Source organism: Plectropomus leopardus, chromosome 16 (genome assembly GCF_026936395.1).
Source record: "Plectropomus leopardus strain MGB_pleo_1.0 chromosome 16, ASM2693639v1, whole genome shotgun sequence".
Taxonomy (NCBI): domain Eukaryota; kingdom Metazoa; phylum Chordata; class Actinopteri; order Perciformes; family Serranidae; genus Plectropomus; species Plectropomus leopardus.
In genome coordinates, this window is record NC_142191.1 from 24,399,145 (window position 1) to 24,419,261 (window position 20,117).

A 20,117-nucleotide genomic window follows, 5' to 3' on the forward strand; every position below is an offset into this window, starting at 1 on the left:
CCATGTCTACATGTGACACTCTAGGTATCCTTCTGCATCTGCTCTCTACATTCTGGGATGCTGCTACTGTGATGTCAACACAAGCACATGGTGGGGTGACACTGCACAACACAAGCACATGGTGACCAACGCCGGGACGTCGAAAAACGCACATGCTGGTACAGATGGTTGGGATTAGTGGAAGGAGGGACATGTTCGTAGTACAAAAAACATCAGATTCAGTCAAGACACAAAGACTGGACTCCAGCATGAAAGTCCATGCTTTGTTTGACCAATCCATTGCCCGCTCTATAGGTGCCCTACTGGTGTATAATAACACAGCGACTGGTTCTGTCCAGTCGTGTTTTCACCTGATGCCATCCAGAGGCATATTAGGTGAATTCAAAAGGTGGCTTTTAGCTTTGTGATCTTACACCAAAAGCACTGTCAAAGCAGTGGTATTTTATAAGTTCTGAGCTGAAGCCTGGGACAAGATTTGAATCTTCATACTTGTTCACATACTTATTATGTAGTAAAAACAAGAAACAACAACAACAAAATGATTGCTATAGAACATACAACTCTGGACAGAAATACTCCAAATTAGTGTCATATGAAATGAATGCAGTTGTTGTACAAGTGACATGTCTTCCCATAAATTAAACCCATGTTTGAGTGAATCTCTTTCGATTTTTCTTTAATGGCATATTTTGATGAAACAATCCTAATCCCATGCAGAGAAAGATGAAAAAAAGGGATGGAAGTAGACAAACAAACAAACAAACAAACAAGCAAACAAACAATACCATGGTATTAAATCGTCTTTGCTGGGAAACCTATTTCTAGGAGAGAGCTTTCAGAATGAACTCAAAGTTTAAGTATCTGTATTGTTTTCATGTGTCTACCTCTTGAGTTTAAAATTATGATAATGGAACCGAAGAATTACCCAAAACAAGATCTACACTTAGATCATAAAAGAAAGTGCCTCTTTTGATTATCACAAGCTCAACTTTCAGTTCACTGATTGAAGTTACTCTTTGCTTTTCTGCAAACACTGCCACTTTTCTTCATTTACGCTGCTAAAATGTTCACTTTCTTACACAAAGATCTCATGCTGGACAATTTTACAGGGATAAAAGCCCCCATTGGCCAATACGCTTTTGATTTTGATCATTTTTAATGATCAGTAAGTAGATATTGCTTTTGGGGGTCATTTTTTGGCTTAAAAATGGTTTGATTCTCGCTATTTCATTTTTTAAATGTAATACTTAAGAGATTTTGCACAGTAATACTGACACAATTCGAATCCCTTTTCCAGAAATCAGTAAAACAAAGGTTTAAAAATGCTTTACCTGTATATTGTGCGCCATATATAGCTTCTAGTGCAACTTAACGAGGCTGTCCTGTGATCAAGAACTGTGTTTACTTTTTATCATTCAGTGGAGAGAGTATTGAAGCTTTCAGCCTGAGTGAGCAAACTCTAAATGTCTTTGTTCCCTCTCATGTTGTCTGTGACTCCTGCCTCACCCAGGAAACAGGTGAAAGTCTTGATTATTGATTCCCTGCAGCTGCAGTTCAGGTTGTTACATCTCAAGCTTTCAGCCCCTGCTGCTAATACTTCATTGTTGTTAAAGGGCAGCAATAACTGAATTGGTGAGACACATCTAAAGACACAGAAATAAGAGAAATGTGAGGAAAATCTACATGTGTCCATATTTATTTTGCTTGTTTTACATGATGCATTTCAGCAAATTGTCTTTGAGGACATTTATACATTTAACACCTGCTAACTGAACAGTTTTTCCGCTCCTATTATATACTGGCTTTCCATAATAACTTCACAATTCAGGTTTGAGTTTGGTCTCCCTACAGTAACTCCTACTGTAACTATACAATCAATCAAAACACTGATATGAAAATTAAATAAATTTATCACCAACAGAAAGGTATGCATTCATTTTCAAGAAATTATCAATCATTTAAAAAAAAGTTAATTCAGTGTCCAAATCCTCACAGCACATACACTTAATGATAAGAAGCAATACATTAAGCTATTAATGGAAGAGGAGGCTTTGGCTGAGATAAACCAAACATTTGTAAAAGTCAGTGAGAGATTAGTATTGTTAGTCCATGGAAATAAATACTTGATAAGTCAGTAAAATAACCAAGCTTGTGATGGAAAGTTTGACAGCACAGTGATGCAGTATTGTGAAGAAAAGGATGATTAAATTAAGTTTTCAAAGTCAGAAATTATGTTTTTTGTAACCTCACTCTAGAACAAAAGTCTTCATGAAAACAATGAAATACTAATTGAAATATATGATGCATGTAAGACAAATGCCAGTTTCACTTATCTGTCAAATAAAAATAAATAAAAGTTAAGTTCATCAGGGTCGCTGAGGCTTACTTGTCACTCTCATTGACATTTACATTACTGAAACTGGATGTGGAGGTCAACTTTTTCCCTTTTTTTTTTTTTATAGCTATTCAGTTTCAAACACATGAACATGGATAGATGAAAACAATACATGTATTCCTGGTCAAGGAGCACATGTGTCTTATTTCTGTGAATGATGGCAATGTCCTCTTTTCTTGTACAATCTGCTAAACAGTCATGATTCGGCCCTTCATTATAGATTTTCCAAACTGGTATTGAAATTAAGTCTGTTAACCACATTTGACACCATCACTACTGGAGATTTATTGAAATTTGCATATGTAAAACCTAAACATACCAATAATCAGAAGTGATTATACTTGAAAAAAAAATCAACATTTTCAAATATTGTAGCCTACTCCAGCGTTTGTTTTAAAGAGCATGCACATCCAAAAACAAATCACAGATGAAATGTAGATCCTGCTCGCTGTTTTTCTCCCACACAAGTGAATTAGTTTGAAAAACAGGATGTGATGTTTTGAGCTAGAGTACAAACTGGAGAAGCTTTGATCAAAAAGTGTGTTTCCATAAACCTGTTGTAAAGCACATTTTCAAATTGCGCTTGAAAAAAAAGTGAAATCTCACAAAAAAGTTTTTTACTTTGCTGATATGGAAATGTTGTACACTGATAAAACCAAATGCATCAAAATGCACCAAACACAACACAAACAGTGTATAAGTAATGATGCACATGCAGCATGTGATTTAGTTGTCACTTAATCTTTCGCTCTGGTGATGAGAAACAAAACTGCGGAAGACAAAAATAAGAAAATATGTGTTGAGGGATGAGAAGGCTGTGACCGTCCACAAATCAGTACATGGAGCAAATATAAAATGTCATATTTTCATCTCACCTTCCTGCTCTGCAGTGGTTTGATAGCTGTAGAATTAGTGTCAACTCCTTATTATCTCAACTCCTAATATTCACATAACAGTCGTGTATGGAAATGAACAGTGATTTTCTCTTGACGATTTTCTGGAAATTTGGTTTAAATTTGTGTTACATTTAATGGAGACTAAAGAAACAGTTGTCAGTACGATCTTGTATGTAACTTTCAGTGTTTAAATGTGTCATATATTCTATTAATTATGTGATAATTTGTTGGTTTTGTATGTGGTTTGTAGTTTCACTTTCTTCACTTTTAGTCAGAAGGGTGGCACAAAGCTGGGATACTATATGACAACCTTATAAATGAATGCTAAAACCAACATGGTTGTGCATTAAAATGCAGTACCTCTAATGGTCACTAGATGCTGGCTCAGATTACACTCTGAGTGTGTATACTGAAATGAGTGGGAAAACCCCCACATTATCTCTCAAAAAATAAAGAAGAAGTCTTAAGTTAATTCTGAAGTGCAGTTCTTAGGTCTTAGGTTCTTAGTTAATTTCACATCTTATGTCTTTCTTGATTACATTTTTTAACAAAATCAGTGTTACATAATGAATCTAATTCGGCTTAAAACGGGCTATGTTCGGGGTGTTTGATTGACAGGCGTTTTAGGTTATCATGCAGCTTGCTCACCTCAGAAAATATAGCTTTTCAGGATCCAAGCAGAAGGCCAGAGCTCATTTCAGATTTGTGACCTCTGCAAAAGGTGAATTTCAAATGGTGACAGCATCATATTACACAAATGTTTGTCACTTGCAAACTGCAGATAACACCTAACTGAAAATATTTGACTGCCAGTTTATGAATATATATTGCATGGTGTAAACCGCTGTGTTTTTACTGTGCATATTGTGCATAACAATAAACTTCATGGTTCTTGAATCTTGAAAAAAATGTTGTTGCAATGTTTTATTTTATTGTTATTGTATTTGATTGTATTTTAGTCTCTGCCTATGCAGGCTACCATCTTTGCTGAAGTCCTAGCTTAACCAGGGACAGGGGTTGCAAATTAGCCTTGGCTAGAAACCTGTATGCGTAGCATCTACTTAGTATTTCTTATGAAGCAATGTTTCATGCATTTGTCCCTGTCAAATAAACACTTCAGTAAGTAATGCATTGGTTGTATATTTGGGATTCGTTTTAATAAGTGTAACAAAATAAACAGAGGAAATGATGTCATGTTGCAAATCTCAGCATCAAGCTTCCTTCATGTTTCTCTACAATCCGTGCATCATTGTGAGATCTTATTTTGCGTGGGAGAGTAACAGTATGCAGGCTCTATATTTCCTTTCATGGAAACTGGTGTGAAAAACCGATGTTGTTTGCAATAAGACAGTGTTGTTTAGCTGAATAAATACCATGTTAGTTTTGATGAAAATGTGAAGATTCCTTTTCAAAACCAGCAAAAACAAAAAGGTGTTCATTTTTTCCACAAAGGTTGAATCAAAAGTTTTTAGAAAACTGACTGAGGACTTCCAGAACAGCTTTGAGAAATGTGAAAACCATCAATATATCACTACTGGTCTGTTACATCAGGTTTGTAAAAATGTATTCAGCAACAATAATCCAAGCTCAGCAGGAAAGACATGACAACAACACACAAAGAACATTCGAAATGCTGAATTTCTTAAAAATAAAAAAACAGATTCTAACTTCATAATTCTGTTTACAGTTCATACAACATATACCAATCTGTCACCTGTGTAATAAACAAGGTAGATAGCAATTTTAATAAAATACTGACAAAGAAAAAAAAAACATTTAAAAAATCTTAAATGTGTGGCAAAGCATAAAGCGTCACCAGATAAAGTATATTTGTCATAAAATGTAAATCTTTACCTGTGTGTTACTGTGTTTAAGTTCCTCTACATACTTTTACAACAGAACAAAGCAGCCTCTGATACCAACCTCTAATACTTAAACCTTAAAAATAATCAGTGAACCTGCAGGACGTTCTGAGTGAGATCTTGCTATATTTAAGCAGTATACAGATGTTTATGAATGTAAACTTTGTATCCTAACAACTGGAAGCATCTACAGTGGCTGTGTGTGTGTGTGTGTGTGTGTGTGTGTGTGTGTGTGTGTGTCTGTTTATAGTACTGTTCAGTGTTTCCCCTTACATGTCCTCAACTTGCACATTGTTGTAAAAGCTCAAAAGAATCCTGATTTTGTGGCAATTTCTTCTCTATGTGTGTTATAACAGTGAAAAATAGACCTTGGGTATCTACTGATGCACAGAAATCATCTTAAAACACTTGATGAACGTTTTCTGGTTTCACGTTAGACCCACAGTTTACTATAGTCTCTCTGATGTGCACAAAACTGGCAGTTCTCTGTTTCCCCCAAAGTGTCTGACTGACTGAAAGTGGTACAGCCACCTCTCTAACATGACAATAAGAGATGCAAAAGTGACAGAAAAAATCAAGCATCTGTTCATTCACTATAAAACATGAATAAAATTGAACAAAAATGATCTTACATTTGAGTTTTTTGAGTCTGATAGTGATGCTGATAAAGTTTTAGATTTAGGATTGTTTTATGTATTGTGGTCAATGTTGAGAAATTTCAATCGTATTAATATGATTCTGCAAAACCCTTAATTATGTTCAGTAATGACGTTTTTGAAACATTCAAATTCAAACATTTAAAAATGACATTTTCTGATTACCAGGTAAGGGTCAAGTGACTAAAACAACTTTGTGCTACACACAATTAGGGTGGGGTCTCTTAGCACATTATCAGGATTGTATCTATGTATTTGTAGGATTTTCGTCTTTAAGAAAATCAGCTGGAATTAATGAAAGCTGTCTGTAGGTATTGTCTGCACTAAGGGGGTGATTACATATTAAATAAAAATATTACTAAAACATGTGGCCAATTATCTCCATCTGATTTAAACAGAGGTGGAACCAGACATCACACTGAGGCCGCAGTCTAACTCGACTCTGCACCAAGTCGAGCCTCTGAGCTGTTGTAAGTGGGGTTGACATGTCATGTACGCTGGTGTGATAGTTTAACATTCCAGCTGTCTGCTCTCGTTGCGGCCGGCCACCTCACACTTCCTGCCTGCCGGCCTTTCTGCGATCTGCTCAGCTGTCTGCTTGGCAGCCTGACTGGCTTTTCCTCCGCTGCTCTGCTCTGCCGTCATCGTCACAGTATTCCTGTCTGCCGGCCTGCCTGACATTCAGTTGTCATACCTTCACAACATAAGCCTGTATGTGAATTGTTGAGTCAAAAAAAACCCCTAAACAACGGTATGTCAAGCACGTTCATCTGGTGCCACTTTCATATGAAGCTTTTGGAAAGTCAGTATAAAATAACAAAAAAACAGTGAGGGAAGCAAACAAATAGTGTGTATGTAATTTTACATATCTACACTGCAGCTTGTCCAGGTGCAGAATTTAAATAAAATACTGTAAGTACAATAAAATACTGTAGTTTGTATATGTAAAATAATACTTCTCTGAGATAAAACTTAACAGTAACCTCTGTAGTGTATTTACTGCTAATCACTTCAAGCACACTCACTGTTAATCATGCTTACATTACTGCCAACTCGGATACTGCCTGAGATAGATCGTTTATCACCGTGTATCAGTATTAGCTTCTAAAAGTGAAATTAGTCTGCAGCTCTGGCACATTCACATGCTGTCAGGAAGCTCTGATATTTGAGACTTAAAGCTGCCCTGTGGAGTTTTCTTAAAAACACACGAAAATTATGTTCAAAGTTATGTTTGATAAGCTGGGAGTCAAATTTATGCAGATCTTTTCATATTGTGTGGCTCATAGAGCAACTGCAACAGTGATTTAGGGTGCGCGAGGGGCTAACTTCAGGTTTATATCTCTGCGATTTAATCCTGCAACTCTTCAAGAATTATGAAACATTATTAGACCAAAAGAATTCAGTTCATGAACTGCGTACTCAAACAAAATGTATCCACTAATTGGACGTCTCTTTTCTCAGTGTAAGTCTATGGGCAAAATCTTTTTGGGCCCACATGATGGACCTTGAAGTTGTAGTAACACGATTTGGCCACTATGTCAAATTGGCTTCAATGTTCGGTCTACTTCTTGGACACCTGGTTTTAACAAGGTCAAACAAATCTATTAGGAGTATTTCCTTCCTTAAAAAATATTCCGTAAAAGATTTGCAAGGCATTGTGCATTTTTTACAAGTTTACTAGCATTCTTCTTCTTTTTTGTACATAGACTGTATAAATAATGGACGTAACTACCATGATGTCACCAACTGGTTTACAAACTGTCGGTTTGAAACCTCGAGTCCGGCCTTTTAATTTATTACCACCTTGCTTTTTCTGGAGCCAAAAGTCACCATATTTGAGTGAGAGGCTGCCACTGAGGAGGAGTGAGAGGTGGATCTGACTAGGCTGAGGACACGAGCAGACAACTTGTCACTCAAGTGCCCCCCCCCCCCTTAAATATGCCTAACTTTCAGCCTTCAAAAAATATAAACTGGTGTGTTTTGAAAAAATGTACCCCATGTAAAGTAATCATATATGTTGAAATTACCTACAGAGACCAGAACCACTTTTTGTAACAGGCTGTAAAGTTGAACATTTAAAGTCTTTGGGGATTTACTTTGTTGTGCCTCAAGTGGCCATTCGAGGACCTGCTGTTTTTGGTAATTCCACATAGGCTTAATTTTTTAATCTTGATTGTTACACCCTTTTGTGCATTACGTTTGCCAACTGTTGATTGCATTGAATAGTGTTAAACTAATGGCAGGAGTGTGAATTGCATTTGCTCGATAAAAACAAAACAGGGACCCATTCATGAAAACATTGGTCCGTAGTGTCACTAGGGGCCATAAACTCCACAGGGCACCTTTAAGAGTCTGCTGCCATAAAGCATTTCTTCATGTAGTTGCTGAGCCAAATGCTGAAGACAAAAAAAACAAAAAAAAGTGAATTACTGAAATGTTTTCTTTTTTTTTATCACATGATAGCACACTGATCTTCAATTAAATCTGTAAATTAACAATTAAATGTGAGATAAATTTGAAAGCTCAGAAGAAAGCTAAAAAGTGGAGCTTGAGTTAAGATTATTAAATAACATTAATAGCGATTAAAATAGCTTTAATCTGCTTTAGGAAACACCAAAATACTGAAATAAATAAACGCAATTTTTTAGTAAAACATGCAAAAAAATAACAGTGCAGCCCCTTAACTTGTCTCTAAATCTTATAATACTGACATGTTTTAATACAGATACTGTGGTGATTCTTGTCCATTTTAGATGTAAAATAATTATTGCAAGTAATATATAACAAACGTCACAAAGTCAAAGGAGAGGGTGATATGCTTGGCCATTCTCTGCTTTTATAAAAATTGAATTTAGGCTTGTTTATTTGTGTGGCTAGACATCTACTGAATTCTCAAAATATATCTTTTGTTCATCTTAAGCCAAACATGATAATGCGAGTTTAAAAAGAGGCTGCGGCTTTGTGTTTTCTTAATGGCAGAATAAATACTGTATTTTGTGACATATGGGTCAGAAAAAAGAGGGGAAAAAAACACACAGTTCACAGAGACAGCTCTTACCGTAAAGGGGGGTTTGCTTTTCCAAGAGACAACTGGAGCAAGACCGATAGTTCAGACATTATTTTCACCTGAAAGACGCCCATAACCTCCCAGTAAACTCCCAGTAAACCCAGTGCCTGCCTGCCTGTCTGCCAGTTTTGTGTCCAGGAGGTTGAACAAGCTCATTATTGTCGTTAATCCTGAGCCGTGCTTCTCGTTTTTTCCTTTAAATTACTGTACAAAGAAGAAAAAAACTGCAGCTCAGGAACTGTGGCCCCCAAGCCCTTTTTTAAAGTTTGATGTCCAGTTTTTCACCCATATACTATGCAACTGTAGGAAACACTGTTTTAACATATGTGGCAACTCTTTCTCTTGGTGTTTGTTCTCCTCTTCCTGCTCCACCGATGGGGCCGGATTTGTTCAAAGATGTTAATTTACAGTTTTTTGGAATTGGCACTTGACAAATAACTAAATAAATAAATATAGAGAACACCATCACTAGCTCTAAAGATGCCCTTCTGTGCGAGGAAACGTCCCTCGCTCAACTGCTTCCCATCAGCTCATTTTGATTTTTTTCTCGAGTTCAAGAGAAACAGGAATCCAACAGCAGCAGCAGCATTTTCCGGCCAAAGGTGTTTTTTAGGATGCGCGTGTCGCTTACAGTAGGTGCGCAGGTAAGTCAGTGTGTTTGTGTGTGTAAATATCGATTATGCTTTCAAGCTGTTATTGGATGTTTGGATTAGTCTAGCGACAGAAGCGGCTGCATGTTGTCCTCTTCACTTTTGACTTTGTCTGGTCGTTTCAGGACGCCTGGTTCCACCACAGACTGAGACCTGCATGGACACACAAAACAAAACGTTCAGCGTTAGTGTGTACTAGAGGTCTTCACAGGTCCTCTCGTAACTCAGACCAGACTTGGATGTGAGTCAGTACCAGTTCCAAATTATTAGCATGAAGATAAACTAGCTTTGGGTTGACTAGTGAAAGAGCCATGTGCATCAAAATGGCTAGTGTGAGCCTTAGAGGGAACACTTAGAGACATTCAGCCATACATGTTTGGGCCTCAGTCAGACCCACACTTGGATGAAGAATCTGTTGTGCACAAAAACCAGCAGATAAATCATAGCATGGTAAGCATTTTTTAAATTTATGTTGATTGTTAGCTTGTAAGCTTGTAATTGGCAGTGGCCATTGACTGTGTAGAAAGATAGACATCGCATCTTCACTTACTCCAGAAATAAAGCCAAAACATAAATATATAGAACTTTTTTGCCTCTCAAACAACATAGGAATAAAGTGAAGTCTTCGAAAATAGAAATACTTCAGTAAAGCACAAGTATCTCAAAATAAACTTCACAATTCACAACTGACTTCTGATTTATTGAAAATTATCAGTGCGGCTGTGTGGATCTGCAGCAAGAGTCTGTGAGCTCATGGTGTTATTTATCTAAATGTGTCTGAGTGAATGAGTCAGCTGGCGTCAGAGTGGTCAGATCATTTACTGTGACTGTGAATCACACTGTGTGGTGGCCTATAGGGGGAAATGATACTGCATGAAATGTCAAACATACTCAGAACATTCATCGAGTCAGACAATATTAGTGTTTGAAGGCCAATAACTGATTCACTTTTTATCATGTTTTTTTTTTTTTTAAATCAGGTTGCTATAACCGTGTTGAAATTGCAATTTTTAAATATTAATAGACAATATTCAACTTGTATTAAATGCTGTTCAACATCAACTAAAGAAAAAAATAAATAATGAAATTTAACATGTCAACATATATGATGACATGCTGTATATTAACTTTATTCATTTTGTAATATGGCATTTTATAATTTGTTTTATTATTTCTTTATTTAATTAATTAATATTATTAATTTAATTTAGCTTTCTGTATCTTTTGTTTTTAATCTCTTATTATGTTACCACTCTGGCAAATACAGCAAATATGAAGATATGTATCATTATATATTTTTGCTTTTTTTGCTGTCAGATAGAGAAATTAATAAATTAATCAAATGATCATCCTCTTCAGTCAAGATGGCAGGTATTAGGATGAGGGGGAGAAGAAGACAAAAATAACACATTAAGATAAAATCTAAACAGTAGCTCCATTATTATCCCATTTGTTTACAACAATTACGCAAAGATAACATAATTAATTTGACAATATGATGTTCTGTTGATACATAATGTAGCTAATTAAAACAGGAAGCATCCTTTTTACATTTATATCTGGACATACTGTAATTTCAGCAGACATTTTTTTTTTCATGTACTAGCCTTCTTGTTTTTTAAACCAGAGTGGAAATTAATGAGTAACACATTTTCTTCCATAAAAAAGTAAAAAAAAAAAAAAGTAAAAATGTTAGAAGTGATGAGCTGACCTCTTCATGGTTTTCGGGGACAGGTTTTTCTCCAGGTCCCTCTCCAGGTCTTGTACTGACAGGGTGTAGGACTCCGGACAGTAGTCGGTCTCCTCGTCGTAGGCGTGGTCCAGCAGCGTTCGCGCCCACGTGCCCATATCGTATGGCGGCATCATCCCGCCGAGCTCCGATGGCAAGATCTCAGGATGGATCAGCTGGTGGAGGCTGTTCAGGTTGTTGCCGTGCATGAAGATCTGCAAAGGGAAAGGACATAGACACTAGGACGGTTTGAACTGACGACTTGGTTAGTAATGCTTAAAGACGATCAGTCATGCTCATTTAAGGTTCATATTTGTATTTGGGGTTTCTACTATAACATGTTTACATGCAACTGTAATTTAATTGAGGAGGGATCCCTCCTCAGCTGCTATTCCTGAGGCTTCTACCATTTTTCCCCCCGTTACAGAGTTTTTTTGGGGGGAATTTCTCCTTAGACAATGTGAGGGTCTAAGGGCAGAGGGATGTTTTATGCTGTAAAGCCCTCTGAGGCAAACTGTGTTTTGTGATGATGGACTTGTTTCTGCACCGTCATTGCAGCCTAATGGTTGTCAAGGAAAATATTTTCGACCATCTACAGTCCTTAATATAAAAATATTGATTGATGGATTATCTTGTGGCCTCACCCTCTTCCTGGTCTTGTCTTTGAGGAAGGGTCGTATCACGGTGTAGAGGGCATGGATGTACCAGGGCTGGTTCACAAAGTGGATTCCTCCAAATCTAGCAGGAAAACTGTCCTGTTGAAAAAAAGGACACAAAGCAATATGTGTAAACACAGGCAAACGAGGATAATCCCATCCAGGTGATGCATGTTTGTATATTTGCAGAGGTAAACAGTACTAAAGAGAAATGGGATAGGTTAGTTAATCTCATAATCTCTTATTGGTGCTTGTTTGCTTCATGATGATCACAAATGCAGGTCGTCTTTTGCCCTTCTTTTTTCCCATAATACATTGAAGATGTACCGAGTTCCAAAAATGATTATGCGGTTGGACTTTTGATCTTTGCAGTAAATAAGATCTGAGGTAAACAAATATGCATGTGGTACTTATACATTCTGTTTAGTAATTTAAATTTCACAAATCAACACAACTTTTATGTTTTTGAAGCCTAAATGCAATCTCCAGAGGTAAAACTCTGCTGGGCTAAAACAAACAACACTACGGCCGCACCAGTGTGGCGCGATTCAGCTTGATGACATTATGTGGTCTTATTTCACCACGTAAGCAACTCTCTTTTTTAAGATACATAAAAGCTTCAAAGTTTGCAAGTGGGGTATTTACTAACGCATTTTATGCCACAGAAAAAAACATGACAGTCTCTTTTTTAAGTGGTCTAACCAAAAACTCATTCAAAAAACCAAGTGACCTCAAGACGAGGAAACAAGAGGAACTAAAATGCTCTTTAATTTCTGGGTTTTACGGCTCATTACTTGGATATTCTATAACAGTACAGAGAATCAGAATCTGAATCAGAATCAGAAAAAGATTTATTGCCAGGTATAGTTAACACAATACGAGGAATTTGTTCTGGTGGGTTGGTGCAACATAAATATAGAAAAAAGAAAACAGATAAAATAGAAGATACAAATATAAAATATAAAAAGTACGAGTCTAGCAGTGCAAAACAAAACAAGTAACACAAGTAACAGTGTAACAGTGCAAGAAACAGAACCATGGAATTAAAGACAAAGAGATACACAAAACCTGGAAACGCTGACCAACAAGAGCAGACAGGACTTTATCGGGAGGGTGTCTGTCCAATACAGACAAATGGAGTGTTTTTTGAATATTAAAGCATGTAAGTGGAGTAGAGACTCAAAATACAAGAATGAGCCGTAGAATGAGCATAATAGGTCCCCTTTAGTGTAACTGCTGTCTAACAAGGACCCTTATGTTTTCAACACCCCAAGTAAGAGTGTCATTACCTCCTTAATTTTCTAAATTGTCCATTAACATAATGGACATCTCTCGTATTTAACACAGTATATACAGATATGGTCGTGGGGAGCTCAGTGACAAAGCAGATGTAAATTCATAACATAATACTGTATGTTTTTTCTAACCAGAGGAGAAAGAGTCTTAATGACAACTGCAATCATTATTTCTCATAAAAAAATCAAGATTTATAATCTCTCTTTGTTTTTATCACAAATAACAGAAAGCCGGTCTCAATCAAGGGAGATTTTTTTCTTCTTTGAGTTCCAGTAAATGAAAAATTACCTCTGTGAGTTTCCTGTCCCTTTCCATTAGATTAGTTTTGTAAATGGGCTCTAATCTCATAGTCAATAGGAAATGGTCCGGTCTATTTTGGAGTCACCGCAGCTACAACGCCGGAGGGAAATGAGTCCTTGTTCATGGAGGTTAGTGTGTGGAGTCTGGGCCTGACATGGTGTTTCCTCGAATGCTGGACACAATTATGATAATTACAGTCCACTGTAAGCGTGTGTGTGTGAGTGTGTGTTTGGCTGTAGTCCAGGCAGTATGGTGAAATTATATTCTGACATAACAAAGCCAGCTGATGAAAAAGGCTCGGGGCAGACGTTTGTGTAAAAGCTGTTAACGTGTGGGAGAGACAGAGACAGTGAGAGTCTGTGAGGTCGGGCCAAGTTTGTAAATTAGGGTTTGACCAATATGAGTCATCAAGCCCAGACTCGCCAGAGGTTTTGCGATGTCGGCTACCAGACTGTCCAATGCTGTGATCCAGAGCAAGATACAACCGGACAGCTATGGCACTATTTACATGAAATGTGAGGTAAATAGTCACGATCCAAACAGGATTTTGGTGACCCCCCTGAACCTGCATCTAGCACTGCTGTCAAGCCAAATTTACCTTTGACCAACACTTTATAACATGAGGTTGCTTGTATTTCATAAGAATTTGATTTTAACTTTTTTTCTTTAAATATATGTAGTTCCCAAAGGACCCTGCTTCAAACAGTCCAAAATGTTGCACATATAAGCCTCATTGTTTTTGTTTTATAAAGCTTTTTACTGAATATTTTAATAGAAGCCTATATAAACTGATTCCGCAGTTTTCTGTGTTTATTGTTCAAATAAATGCTTGTAAATGCACTTTTTTCATGACGATGACACAATAAATGTTTACACAGCCTCTAAATCCAGTTATATAAACTAAATATAGGTGTAGCATTTGTCAGTGTGGGTAAAAAGAGTCTTATTTAAAGCGTGGTCAGACAACCCTTCCCCCTCTCAGCTGTCAGATCTGACTGTGAACCTCTGGCCTGCCCTCTGCTCTGACAGACATTTTCACTTTGATGGAGGGACCTGCTGCATTATACATGAAACACTGAAAATGGAATATGAGCTACGAGGCCTCTGCTGCACTGGAGGGACTGAAGGAGGAGGAGGAAGAAACAGAAGCTAAAAGATTGATCTGCTCCCCAGTGAAGAATATGGGAGAAGGTGTTTGGAGGAAGTGTTCAAACAAAGGTGGAGGACGCTGTAAAGAGAATAATGTAAAGAAAAGGAGGTCCAGAAGTAAAAGATGCTGAGGACCAGGAAGGGCAGAGAGAAGCTGATAAATATGTGTGCAATGACCATTAAACTTTGCTCATTTTGAGGTCAATTTTATCAGTATTATGCAGATATTGAAGTCAAAATGTACATTCTTTCCCAATCTAAGGAGCAGATAAATCCTCTTGAAGAAAGTCATGTTTGCCATCACATTATTCCGATTTTTATTCTTCCAAATATACCACAAAACCCACAGTTAGTATGTGTAAAACATTGTAAAATTGGACAAGTTGATTTTATTTAAAAAAATGGATGGAAATATAACTATTTATCTTAAATTGTGTTTGCGTTATATCTGAATACGTTTTCTTAAAATTAAGTTAAGTATACAACATTTTGTAAAGTTCAATTAAGTCAATCTCTTTAAGTTTTAGTGACTTCAGAAAACCAAGTCTACTGTGCTATATTTCTATATATTCTGCTGGTTGCAAACTTGTAAATCATATTTGTATTTTCTCAGAAATGTTAAGAAAAGGGAATGCACAGATCTTTGAACTTCATCAAAGTTAAGTCAAAATAACTTGGTTTACAAAGTTGCTAACACTTAGAGAACAAAGTAATTTCAATTGTAATTTTTGAGTTGCAACAACTTTAACACAAAACTCAAAATTAAGTAAATACTGCTAAATCTAAGTAAACTTTATATGTAAATGCTTACATATAAAGTAAATATAAAGTAAGATTTAAAGTTATATGTACTTTCCTTTTTCATGGCAATCAGATCCAAGATTGTTTTAAGTAAGATCAACTTGTCAGATTTTACGGTGCAAAACCAAAATTGCAAAAAATATTAACTAGGATGTGGATCAGTAAAACAATCATAAAACTAGCACATAAAGCCTGTCAGGATTAAACTAATTTTGGCAAGCAGATGCTTTCTTCCTTGTTGATTTATCTGAGGATTTTTTTTTCTCAACAATTCATTTACCTGTTCGAGCTATAAAATGTTAGATAGGTGTAAAAAGGCCACACCAATTTACTAATGCCTTCAAAAATATTGTTCTGTCTGACCATCAGTCCCCTAAAAAAATAATAATAATAATAAAAAAAAATAAATTATAATGGTGTTAAAATGGTATAAAAAGGATAAAAGATGCAAATCATTAATTAATTGAGAGTCTGGAACCAGAGAAAAATCTATATGGAAAAACATATGGAAAAAACAACAATAAAATTGCATCAGCACAACAAAGGTTCCAGGTTTTTAAAAAAAAATGCGAACAAATATAATTTTTTTTTATTTATAAATTAATAAAAATTGACAGGAGAGAAGAAACCACAGTCTTTTACCAGAGGATAGTGATACCTGCATTTTTATGTAGGTAATGTAAATTCCTAAAAAGTGGGTATAATCGGCCTCTTAAAACCACTACAACATTTTCTCTGATGTTTGTCAACTGCAGGCAAGATGTCGATCCTAAACAAATGAGTGACTGTGGCGATTTATTTTTGGCCTCTCGCTGCAGGTCACTGCAGAGCAAGTTTAGTTACAGCCAAAGGTTGGAGAGAATTGAGAAAGGTGATGGATGAAGAATTCGTCAACACCAACAGGAGGAATTGTAGAACCGGTGAGTTCTTAAAAAAAACCCATAAAAAAAACAAACTCACTGCCAGATTACAGACAGAAATGTTTCGTATTTTCTCAAAATCTCCCATAAACCCTGTTGCTTTATCTCTCACCTCCCCCTCCTGGGAGCCTGTGGCTGCACTGAAGAGGATAAACACGTTATAAATGATTTTCTGTTCAAAGCTCGCTTTGCTGCAGAAAAAATGCGCCCACCTCCGGCTTTGTGACACCGAGCAATCCAGCAGATTTTCCTCTAAATCTGACCTGAAGCCACGCATGTAAAATGCAGTGAGATCGCTCACAATCTGGTTGGTGATGGTCTTTTTTTCTTTACAGATATTACACTAATGCCTCATAATTAATGTCTTTATAGTTTTACAAGGAGACTACATCTAACTGGTGGTGTCTTGATTAGCAGGTGTAACTGACAAGACAGCAGGCATGGTAAAAAAGCTTATCCCAGGATTTAAAATGTCAGATACTCATGACACACAAAATACTGCTATTTTGACATACTGTATACAGTACATTATTATTTTATCGTGATTTAAAGCTCATATTTAGTGAGCATTCTGAATATTTCTGCACATTCTGAGAGTTTAATGAGCAACTCTGTGTGTGTATATATTAACTATAGTATCATTATTATTATTATTATTATTATTATTATTATTATTATTATTATTATTATTATTATTATTATTATTATTATTTTTTCTCTGTAACTCAACTATTTTGTGTTTTTTTAAGCTAACTAAAGGAATTGCAATTCAATTGTCAGGAGAAATGATGGCATTGTTTGTTTCTGCAAACTGCAAAGATGTTTTTGCAAGTTATGTTGCAGACATGTTAATAATTTTTGGTTAGGGTTAGAAAAAGATCATGTTTGAACTTGAAAAATATCTAGTTTTAGTAGCTAGAAATACAGCAAAGTCCTGCTAAGAAACAGCCACTTTTTTGTGCCACTGTCTTGACAGGAGAAGCAGCAAAAAACAACTGTTTTTTGTGCAACTATCCAGGCAGGAAACGCAGCAATGTCTCAGTAAAACCACCACTAGACGGAAATGCAGTGATGTCCTGGCAAAAAAACAAACGCTTTTGTGCCAGTGTCCCAGCAGAAAAGGCAGCAATGTGTTGGTAAAAAACAACCCTTTAAGTGCCTGGAAACACTGCAGTGATTTGCTAAATCACAACCAGTTTTGCTTGTTGGTTGTGAACGGTGCTTTGGAACTTTGTTGTCTCTCTTTGGTTTGCAGAATCCTCCAGAACAGTATTAAGCTTATCAGTAGTAAAACTCACAGCTACCATCTTGAGCTATAGTAAAGTAAGTAATGAAGAACACAAGAAGAAATGACCCAAAAATTAACAAAAAATTATCAAAATATCGGAAAAAAATACCAGAAAATTTGTAAATAAAAAAAGACCTCCAAGAAATTGCTTAAAATTCTAATAATTTTGTAACATCGTTTTGAATATGTAATTATGATAATTATAAATTTAGTTCCCCCCCTAGCTTTTTATGAATCATTTTTGCCCTTTCCCCATGTTTGTGAAAGAAAATGCACCAACATGCCCAGGATTCAAAGGTTTAAATACTTAAAGGCGTCACAGCAGCACAAGAAAAGTGATGTTGCTCCAGGTTTCAGTGGGTTAATCCCAACAATCATTCCATCTCTACCTTCTGTCCCATGTCACTTGAACACAGCATTGCGGTGTGGTTTCTCATATGTTGCTGTTGTGCTATAAAAACTCACAGATCCAGAGGGGACACAGACAGACAGACTGCCACCAACACAGCAGTTTCAACGCTGTGAGTCTGTTCAGGGACATGCTCAGCGGTACTGACGTGACATGTCGACAACCGCTCGATTGGCTGAAGTGTAGAACAAAAGAAGTCAACCACTCGTCAGCAGACCAGTGGCTTCTTTACTGAAATGTCTGAAATAAAAGTTGCACTCTGACTACTCAGGCAGTGAGTCCACCTTAAGGATACTCAACGTGTCTTTTAACAGATAACCAAACATACTCTACCAGCTTTGCTCTGAGCATTTTTGACGTTATGATTCCATTACTGAGGACAAAATAATGTGTTTTGTTCATGTTAAGTGTTAACTGGTGAGCTTCAGAGGCGCTGGTAGGTGGATTTTGTTAACTTTGGTCAGAACTTGCTGTTTCCCCCATTTCCGGTTTCTGTGCTATAAGCTAAACGACTGCTGGCTTTAGCGTCATATTCACCATACAGATGTAAGAGTGGGATTAATCTTAAAATTTTACTCTCGGCAAGAAAGCTGCATCACAATATCACATTTATTCTTCTGACATTTCATCGCAGCTATTGTATATTTCAATTTCAATGTTCTAACCCACGACACCGTGTTTTTTTTTTTATAACACAGTGTGCATAATTTCCAAAGACTTTTCAAGTCTGGTGATATTCTATACTTTTCTTATTGCAAATAAATCCCATCAAATGGGTTTATGATTCTCAGCTCAAGCCCAATGACACAAGCTAAAATATATTGTTTAATTTTAAAAATAAAAAAGGTTTAGTAATTTCCTTGAGCAGCTGGGATAGGTCAATGTGTGAGTTTATCATTATGCTGCATTCACATCTTATAGAAGTTACAATATGCATCTTTGTCACAATTCTTCTAAAACCAGATTTCAGGGACAGGGAAAAAAAATATACGTCGAAAAGGAATGCTAGCCTATGCGTCTTTTCACAGTTTTGCTACTCTCAAATGTTGGTCAAAGGGGCACCGTCAGGAGAGCCAAACCAGACAAATGTAATGTAACACATTTTCTTGCAACACAATAAACAAATACATTTGATGCTCCAATCCATCTCAAAACTGGAGCAGCACAGCAAAATAAGAATAAGAATAGAATAAGAATAAGAATAAGACAGCCTCTGTCAGGACAATGTTCCTGTGACAACATGAGAAAGATGGAGTGAGGCTGGCCTTTGGTGTGTAAAGTGTTTCTAATGGCTGAACCTGCTGAAGCTGTAACATCAGGTCATACAGAGCTACAACCTGCAAGTCACCAGCTGCTCATCTATTATTTAGATCATCAAATGGGAGCTGTGACAGCAGCGAGAGACAGGACAGAACCACATGATGGGAAGCAGATCGCCCCCTCAGTCAGCCTTTATCATGCACCTGTTCAGAAATATATAGTAATGGATGAGAACAGCAGGTGAAATCGGTTAAGATGTTTATGAATTTGAGTCCTCCACTGGTGACAGCCATACTTAAGATTAGCTGACTCAAAATGTCTGTCTGTATTTATTTCACAAATTTCATTTCAGTTCACATTTCTAGTCTGATCATGGTACTTGTCAGGAGAATATAAAAGTACACCTCAGACATATATATGCTGAAAAAGCAGGGACGGGCTGGTTGTAAACACCCAGATTTGGTGGCTTAAATGCCACTGGAAAACTTGAAATGTAGTGCCACAAACACTAGGGTAAACGTTGCAAAGCATTGGTAAAAATACAAGCTGTGTTGTTGGCCTGCAGCAGTCGGCTGGGCAGAAAGTGTTGTCAGTTTATATCAGAGGTTGCTGTATCTGGACACACAGTTGATGAAAGTTGTAAGAGTGAAATGTGCCATAACTAAAACATTAAGCTAAAAGAGGCTAAAAAGCTGTAGTAAGTCGCATATAATTCTCTGAGCTCATCACTATGAGTAACCTCATTACATTACAGAGTCATCTACTTCCTGTTAATAAGAGAAA

General features: G+C 36.6%; 1 protein-coding gene across 1 annotated transcript in view; it reads right to left on the reverse strand.

Moving 5' to 3' along the window:
- Positions 1–1,680: 1,680 nt before the first annotated feature.
- LOC121955655 (clavesin-2) overlaps positions 1,681–20,117 on the reverse strand; it is a 45,190-nt gene continuing 26,753 nt past the window's right edge. Inside the window, exons 3-5 of the mRNA XM_042503699.2 lie at positions 11,900–12,010; positions 11,238–11,470; positions 1,681–9,679 (exon numbers count right to left, since the gene is read on the reverse strand). Coding sequence (XP_042359633.1) covers positions 9,586–9,679; positions 11,238–11,470; positions 11,900–12,010 — 438 coding nt within the window. The 3' untranslated portion in view covers positions 1,681–9,585. The remainder of the gene's footprint in view (positions 9,680–11,237; positions 11,471–11,899; positions 12,011–20,117) is intronic.